Raw genomic sequence first — 9,508 nt, forward strand, 5'->3', positions numbered from 1 at the left:
TTTTTTTGTTTCAAATTAAAGGGACATTTCAATATGTGAAATTACGAAGGTTTGTATTAAATTTGTTAAATGTAATAAAAGGTTGTTTTAAATAAATATATTTTAAGTTAAATATACAAACGCATACAATTGATAGCATTTTTATTCGTGACGTTTATAAAAAATTTGTTCCTATTCAACCATTATGTAATGTTGATTTATTTTTTCCATGTGATTTACTAACATAATTTTTCTAAATTGTTATTTTTTAAAATCATTTCAAATAAACTTTGACTCAAAATGTTAATGAAAGTAAGCAACAAAATAAGATGTTAGAGCCCATTTATTAGCATGTTTAGGGTACATTTGCTTAAAGTGAAATGGAAACAAATACTCTGAGACATAGCGGGAGGCACATTAACACACTGTATAGATGCCAAAGACTGAAACAACCTCTGCTTCTCAACACTGTAAAGGTAAAAAGCCTTAATCCTGCAAATGGAATGTACACTGCCACTGCAAAACTGAAGGAAATGTTTTGCAGCACTGTTCAAAAATGAGCAAAAGAAAAGTGCACATTTTTCCACATACAAAGCAACACGCAAATGCACTAGACAGGCGTACAGTAGACAGAAAAATATACATTTTTTTCTACCATTTTTCCCTCAAACAAATTAGCAAACTAATGACCTTTAATTTGAAACTCTTAAATAAGCGTCATATAAACTGAGCAGGCAAAGTTACATTAAAACTACTGTGCTACCCATCAATCCGAGGACAATTCAGTGTTTCATCTACACAGACAAGTGATTTCTTGTGGGTCAAGTTGTGTTGGAAATCTTTTGACGGAAAAAAAAAAAAAAAATATCAAAACACATCTACAACTGACCACAACAGAACTGTCAGTCATTATAGTCTTCATTTGCATCATTTTAAAGACACTACATACATGAACTTGTACAGCTTACCCCAATAACAACCATGCTTGTTTAGGTGCAATATGTGATTTGGTCAACTTAGAACTATGTTTATAATATATCATTATAAATATATTTTTTATATTTTTATTCTCTGGAGTTTCAGCACATCCCAGCCAATATACCCATTCTTTCCTCCACTAAATAAGGAATGCAATGTTATTTTTGACAACAATCTACACAACATCCAGCATTTTCTAAACCAAAATAAACCAGAATTTAAGGAGAAAAAAAAATAATCTGAACTAAGCAGTTTGGGTAAACCTAAGAACAGACAAAGATGACTTAGTGGGCGCTCCGTTTTTCACTTCTTGGCCTTTCCCTGAGCAGCAACAGCCTCCATGGCTTTGCGTACAGTCTCCTCGTCCCCCAGGAACTGCATGGGCTTCACCGGTTTCAGGTTCTTGTCCAGCTCATAGAGGATGGGGATGCCAGTTGGCAGATTCAGTTCCATGATGGCTTCATCTGACATACCTAGAATAAAACACAACAATAAAATAGATTTCTGATGACTTCAGACAGAGCTTGAGTAAATTACTACTAATGGCAATTTTTCTTCAAGGAACACATCACATAATTTAAGAAAATCAACACTTTTAAGTATTATTGTGTTGTTATCATTTTATTATTAGACTAAAAACATGCTGAAATGAAGCTAATTTATGCATAAAACCAAACAGCACCATCTTCACCTGTTGAGAACAACATGCTTTCTCACCACCTACCTTCCAGGTGTTTGACAATTCCCCTCAGACTGTTTCCATGGGCAGCGATGAGAACTCGCTTTCCTTGTTTAATCTCAGGGGCAATCTCCTCATTCCAGAAGGGCAGAGCTCTCGCAATGGTGTCCTTTAAGCTCTCGCAGGACGGCAGCTGGTCCTCAGTCAGGTCTCCATACCGACGGTCCTGCGAAAAAAAAGCAAAATAAACAACTTTCAGGTCGATTCGAAAAATCAGAATAAAAACTTTTGTGATGCAAAAAGAAAGGCAAAGTACAAAATTTGCAGCAATGACATCTAAACATCTGTTAAGTCAGGATATGTTTGGTACTTTGAACTTGAACCCAGATGAACACAGTGTTGTCAGTCATACATTAACTTTCTCATAACTCCTGTGGAATAGTATATAGCTGCATCCTAGTGGCTCCATCCATAGTAAACCCTAATATATTTAAAAAAAATACTGTCATATAGGCCGAAAACCTTCAGATTTTTTCTTTTTTTGGTGACATTTCAGCCGCTTATGCTCACAAAGAAGGAAAATTCCTCTGTGACGCAAGTCAGCATTTGCAAAACTCTGATTTCCTCACAAAATACTCAACATGTTGCTTGACTGTTTGCACTGCAGATATCTTATCTCACCTTGCTGATCACAGAATAGTAGTCATGGTCGGGGCCCATAGGAGGAGGAGGGATATCGAACGAGCGCCTCCAGATTTTCACTTGAGCCTCTCCGTGCTTGGCAGCTGTCTCTGCCTTGTTGAGTCCCGTCAGGCCGCCGTAGTGGCGTTCGTTTAGACGCCAGGTCCGATGTACAGGCAACCACATCTGGTCGATGCTGTCCAAGACCAGCCACAGTGTTCTGATGGCTCGCTTCAGCACGGAGGTGTAACAAACGTCAAACTCGTAGCCAGCATCTGCATGTTTAAGATAGTAATATGTACATGTTCACATGTAGAAACTCATACACAAGGCAAAATACAATTTATAATTATAATCGTTTTTTCTTATTGATCAAACTGTTAATTAAATGATTTTTGGGGGGAAAATAGATCCATCAGTTTGCTTTTATCCAGACCTTAAAATAATGTCCTAAATTGTACAATCCACGGTTTAAATGCTACAGAAGATGTAAACATATGATTAAACAGCTTTCCATGTTAGCATCTGGGATTAAAGGTGTTTATTTCATAGTTTGAATGAATGAATGAATGTCTAGCTACGTGACTTAGCAATGTCACAGGAAACAGAATCTCTCCGCCCTCGAGCGGTACTGCGGCTCGCTTCCACGGCGCATGCATCTCGGCACGTACATCGTCGTGTCAGGATGCTAGCTGCTGCGGCTAATCACCGGCGTGACACACCGGAAGATGGAGGAAATCTCAACCGTTCTTCCTCACCTTTAAGGGCCTGTCCTCCTCTCTTAGCCTCCCGCTCCCCAGTCTCACTCAGGTCCGCATCAAACCAGCCGCAGAAGCGGTTCTCCTGGTTCCAGTTGCTCTCTCCGTGGCGAATAAGCACCAATTTGTAGGCCGCCATGTTTAGTCTCACTCGGCTGGTTAACTTGGCGATAGTGCGATGCTAAACGTGCTAAAGAACGGATGCAAACGGTATTAGATGAGTAACTTCCAGCTCCCTGAAAGCTGACAGGTACCCTTTCAATTGTCAAGCATATTTATGCTGCTGATTGGCCGGTTCTTCACTTCCCCATTTCCACAGCCAATGAGATTCTGACATTCGACGCCACATTCTTTCTCCGCCAATGGTAAAAGTAGGCGTATCCGGAAATGAAGGCGGGTGTATCCGGTCCTTTTGACCTTCATCCCATGCAGTGTATTGGTCAAAAATAAGCTTCAAATGAAGTTTTGACAGATTTCTAATTCTATTGGTCAAAAATAAGATTAAAATACAGATTTGACAGATTTCTATTAAGTGAAATTATCTATATCTACCGATTGTTGGTAAGCAGAACCTAAAAGGAGCATGTCAGGTATTTTACATGTATAATTTAAAATATATATATATATATATTCTTGCCTAATTACACCAGCTATGTTTTAAAATACTTAACTGTGTCAGCAGCACCACAGACACACGGGATCAGTCTAGAAGCTGTAAAAGTGTTCTGTTTTTAGACATGCTCAACACACTAAAGAAACCGAGTTGCAAAAAATGCAAACACAAATTCAGAATAGCCAGCTGATATGATACCTTAGAGGTGTGTAAAAGCTAAACAAAAGAAGAAAAGTTTATTGTTTACAGATCCAACAAGTTTTATCAGTAGTGTAGTTCCATGCACACAAGAAAACATGACATTTTCTGCACATTTTAATACTGTTTTACTGTTTTTTTTTTATAAAAATTGTAGGCAAATATACAAGTTGTCATTTTTTTTTTATCTCAAGTAAAAATAACAAAACATTGAAACCCTGAAATTACTTTTTTTTTAATTTGTAAAGGTTTAGTCAAGCAATGGCTTATACAAAATTGCTTAATTATTTAAAATTAAATGAAATTATAGTTTTGCTTAAATTCCTCTTATTTCTGAAAGGGCAGATGAAACTTTGAAGGCCTTTGACTGTTGCTGGTGTCATTTCACTACTTTGGAAATACTTACACATGACACAAATAACCATCATGTGGGTTGTTTTTTAGTATCCAAAAATGTGGTTGTTTTCTTCAAACCTTATACAAGGTGATTCAATGGTCAATCTAAAAGCTTTTTGGGCAGGCCAATATTCTTATTTAGTTACTCACACATGAAATATGTGTTTTCAGATTTTTACAATGAGTTTAAAATTGTTCAACAGGTTTTTTTTTTATCAGACTCACAGTCTTTGGCAACACCATGAAAGTCCTGTAAATGAAAGTCAGCAACATTTGATTTTCTTTGGCATTCAAGATCCTTTCTGTGACTCCTTTCTTTGAACAACCACCTTCTGTTTTCAGTTAGCTCTGATGACATGTTTCCCACTGAAATGCAACTAATTAGTCAGCTATGTCCTGCTGGAAACTGAGATTCTGAGGTTTTCAGAACAGGAAGCAATAGCTTTTAGTTGTTTTTAATACAACAAACCATTGAGGAGTACTAAATTAGTCAAATTAACTTTTTTAAAGTTGATATATTCACATGTCTTTTTTTTTTTTTTTGCTCAACTCAGTAAATAGCTTAAATTGAATAAAGTTTTAGGTTTCTAAAAAACCTATAAACTACAATAAACAATATTAATGTCATGGGGTCATGGGTCTTAAAGAGTGACCCTATGGCTCCTCCTAGTGGACAAATGTTTAGCTTAAAAAAATCAAAGCATTTCATAAAAAACGTTTTTAAAACTTTTTGATTTGTCTTCACTAAATTGCACATTTCACTTACTGTAACAGCAGTTTTGTGATGCTAGTACAGGAGATAAGACAAGTAATGGATTCCTCACAAAATACTGCATTTGTAATTAAATGTGAAACCTTGATGGCCACAAATACTTATTTGTAAACTTAAGGTGGGGTTAATAATGTGTTGGAGTTGATCCAAGACTTCAAAAACGTTAATTTTCAGACAGGAAATAACCCACCCAGTGGCAAAAAAGAAAAAAAAAAAAACCCCTTTCCCTTCCTTTTATCTCAAACATTTTCGACATCTCTGCTCATAAAGTCTTGGCTGGCAAATGTATGTAAATGGCAGTATTTTCCGGATCCTATAAATAGCTGTGATTATTTCCCTCCACAGACTTCCATCTCCCAACGCGAACACTGTGTCCATTCAGAAGTCTGACCTTTGAGAAAGCCGCTGCCACAGCTGAGGAATCTATAACCATGTTTGGGAAGCAGACCCAACTCCACTTTGTCCCTCTCACAGACAGGAAATGTCCGTCTTAGATTCTGCTGTGGAACTTAGTTATATTTTTACACATATTTCTTTTCCTGTCCCCCCCCACCACCACCAGTCATTCACTTGTTCGGCAGATCTCCATCTGGTTTTCCAAACCACTTCTCCCTGTTCAGAATGGAATGTGAATTTCAGAGGCAGGAAAAGTGGTTAATGGGGCACTGCTCATTGTGTGTGTGGGTGTCTGCCTGGCTTTTAGTGTTTCATGTGAGGGCCAAAAACTTTAGAAGCCGCACAGAAAAGAGCTGATGGGACAGAGCGCTTCCTTTGGGAGGTACCTCCTCAAACCTGGGTGGCATAGAGCACTAACAGACTTCAGATACAGAAACATGACAGCTACATATACAAAATCCCATCATCTCCAAAGGATGTAGATTTTTTTTACTTACTTGTATTTTGTGAAAATCCTTTCCCAATTTGACTGAAAATAGTGTAATGCTCTAGTAGTCACATCTTTAAAGCCCCACTTCATCATATTTTGCTTTATTTTAAGTGTTCACAGTGGTGTTTTAATTATGAATATACCTTTTTTAGCCAAAATCGAAAAAACTTGTGTCATTTTCTAAGACGTAGTTTCTGCAGAGCGGCAGGAGTTCATCAGAAATTTGTGGGTGAGATTGTTGGCACAGAGTAACCCTGCCTCCTTCCCATTATTCACGTGTTGCACGCTCTTCCACTAGCTTACAGCCCCCCACAATCCCAACAAAAATGGTGAGAAATATCACATAGTTTTGAACCATATGGTGGTTTGGATGAGGAAAACAACTACGTACAGTGGGGCAAAATAGTATACAGTTAGCCACCAATTGTACAAGTTATCCTCCTTACAAAGATGAGAGAGGCCTATAATTTTATCATATACTTTCACTTTAAGAGACAGAATGAGAAAAAATCCAGAAAATCACATAGTCCGATTTTTAAATATTTTTTTGTAAATTATGGTGAAAAATAAGAATTTGGTCAATAACAAAAGTTCAACTCTTTGTTATATATCCATAAAAGGTGCGATATAAGTACATATACTACCTTTTGTTGGTAATGACAGCAGTTCTGTAAGTTTTCACAAGGTTTTCATAAACTATAGCTTGTATTTTGGTCCATTCCTCCATGCAGATCTCCTCTAAAGCAGAGACATTTTGGGGCTGTCGCTGGACAACACAGACGTTTGACTTCCTCCAAAGATTTTTTCCATGGGGTTGAGATCTAGAGACTGACTTGACTACTTCAAAACCTTGAAATGCTTCTTATGAAGCCACTTCTTCGCTACCCGGGCAGTGTGTTTGGATCGTTGTCATGCTGGAAGACCCAGCACGTTTCTTCTTCAATGCCCTACAGGTAATGAAGGACAGATGATCCTTTTATAGGTCTGTGAGAGCCAGAAATCCTCCTTATTTGTGAGAGACCTAATACTTATTTTCCACTATAAATTGAAAAAATATATCTTTAGAAACCAAACAATTTGATTTTCTGGATTTTTTTCCTCATTTTGTCTCTTATAGTTGAGATATACAAAATTGCAGGCCTCTCTCGTCTTTTTTTGCCTGACTAAGCACTTTTTTGCCTCACTGTACATGGATCTAGTTGTCTGTAAGTGCATCAGAATGGACCAAAGCAGGGAGCTTGTGGCCTCCTGTTGTAATTTCTACATCACAGCTCCAAGCTTTTTCCAATTTTTTTTTTTTTAAAAGATAAATACTCAGAAATGCAATTTTAAGCTTATTTGTCTCCCATTTCATAAAAAAAATGCCACAAGGACTTGTTAAAAGACACAATTCTCACTGGATGGGGTCTAAAAATATGAATTTCCTTCTATTTTATTGTCTTTTTCTTTATTCTTTCTTCATAACACTACCAATATCAAGTATTTTGGACACCAACAAAAGTTTGCTGCTCATCAACTTCACCTCAATCTACATTATGAAAGTTAAAAAGGAACCAGCTTTTTTTATTTTTATTTTAGAGAAACAAACATTTGTGATTTCGGACTTTACATTTCTTTAAGTTCCTCCTGACTAAACAATTTAAAACTGAGTGATTTCCGAATGTACTTTTTTAGGGTGTTGCAGTGAAGAGAGCTCAGAGCTCACACAGGAAATGTCTCATTGGAAAACCAGCCAAAACAAGTGTTACTCAGATGGCACTCCAGAGCACCTTCAGGCTTTTTCAGGGCGCCTCTTTCTTTTTTTGGTTTAACTTTTAGTTCAAAGCCCAATCCCTGCTTGTTACAACATGGATATAATTAGGTGGGACATAAAGAAGTGACCACAATAGGCTTGTAATGAAAATCCCTAACATAAAATTGCACCAAACTGGTAAAGTGTGGTCACTTTAACTGTAAGACTTCTGCTTTTTGTGGTCAACATTTGGTAAATGTGGGGATTTCCATTCACGACTTTAACTGCCAGAATGTAGAAAGTCATTCAAGAATTACACAATTCAGCGACGAAGGTTAAATTCTGCATCAAGTATTGTTTCTTTGGTGAGAACAAATTACAGAAATACATTAGCGGTCTCATTTATGTGTGGATTCTTTTGTGTCGGCAGCATGACTTCAGCAGATGAGACAGTCTTTCTGCAGCCTGGATCTGTGTGTTCATTGGCTAAAGTTGAGCCCACCTCCACAACCCCGAGACTGTTCCGGTAAGAGCATGCCTCCTTCCAGATTATTCACACGATGTGCAGCACACAAACTGCTTCCAAGGAACACAATCAACACACACTGTGCTCAGAGACTCCAGCAGGGAGTCTGGAGATGACTAAACTCCTTTGAAAAAGTCACAAAATTAAAAGCTTCTACACATAAACACACTTTAACACCCATATCATTGACTCAATATATGATTTTATTCTTTGGTTTTTACATATAGGAAAGATTTTTGTTTGGAATATGAACAACAGTAATGCTGCTCACAAACTCGTACAGCATTTTGACACAAAAACAAACAAGTGTGAGTTAGAAAAAACAAATGTAAAACATAAAATACTAATAATAATAATTACCCCTGAAGATACAACTGTGAGCACACCTGCAGCAGTTAGATACTTAACGTAAAAAAGTATATATAAAAAAATCTAGTAAATGTATTTCTATGTTGCAACAATGTTGTCCCTCATTTGAACATGAGTGTTTTGATTATAAAGCTTTGCAAGAAATGCCACTAATAAGACTAGGGTCACATATCCTGAAATGGTACTGCGTGGCGACCTAAATGCACGACTCGGCAACATTTGGCGGTTTTAGGAAAAAGTTAAAATTTTACGGTGACTAGACAATTTTTCTCTAGAACTGATCAGTCACTGGCACTTTTTGAGGTCACGCGGTGGCAAGACAAGCGGAGATGATGAATTTGGGCAACAGGTCAGTGAATGAGAAGGCCCGACTTCAGCTGACTCATCCCCGGTACACAGGTCGTTTGGGAGCGGTCCGAATTTGCCGTTTGCCGGGGATGAGTCAGCCCGGCGGCAGTCAGATCGTCAGCCGGTAGCAACTTTGACTGGACGATGTGTAAATGTCTCCAGGCGGCGGATCTCCATATCAAGTCCCATCAGTCACCCAGTCTGCACACCTGATGGCTGCCTGACTACCGCCACTCATGACCAATCAACAATCTAAAACAAAAAAGGGTGGCGGCATGAAATTTTGAAGCCTCCCCATCGTGGTGGCAGTTATATTTGTGACCATAGACTTTGGAAAAAACATTTTTTTAACCCTTGTGCTATCTTGTAGGGTCCAGATGACCCCACCCTTACATTGACTTGTTACCTTTCCCATGACAAAAGTGGACAGGATTCCATGAAAAAATAAAAAATACTTGAAAAAAAAATGCTAGATTTCCAGATGACCCAACATTAACATAGCTTGGATAGCACAAAATGAAAGCAGTCGTTTGTTTGTGCTTAAAGTGAACCATTAATTTGTTTTTTAGATGTAAGTTTTACCCTAAGGAAAA

General features: G+C 37.7%; 1 protein-coding gene across 1 annotated transcript; it reads right to left on the reverse strand.

Moving 5' to 3' along the window:
- Positions 1-304: 304 nt before the first annotated feature.
- On the reverse strand, positions 305-3,366 carry pgam1b (phosphoglycerate mutase 1b). The gene is made up of 4 exons (XM_024297181.1): positions 3,076-3,366; positions 2,318-2,592; positions 1,682-1,862; positions 305-1,430 (listed from the first exon to the last, which is right to left on the reverse strand). Exons 1-4 carry the CDS (start codon positions 3,212-3,214, stop codon positions 1,261-1,263), a joined length of 765 nt encoding a protein of 254 aa, XP_024152949.1. The 5' UTR covers positions 3,215-3,366; the 3' UTR covers positions 305-1,260.
- Positions 3,367-9,508: the final 6,142 nt, after the last annotated feature.

The sequence above is a fragment of the Oryzias melastigma genome, linkage group LG15 (assembly GCF_002922805.2).
Source record: "Oryzias melastigma strain HK-1 linkage group LG15, ASM292280v2, whole genome shotgun sequence".
In the NCBI taxonomy this organism is placed as follows: domain Eukaryota; kingdom Metazoa; phylum Chordata; class Actinopteri; order Beloniformes; family Adrianichthyidae; genus Oryzias; species Oryzias melastigma.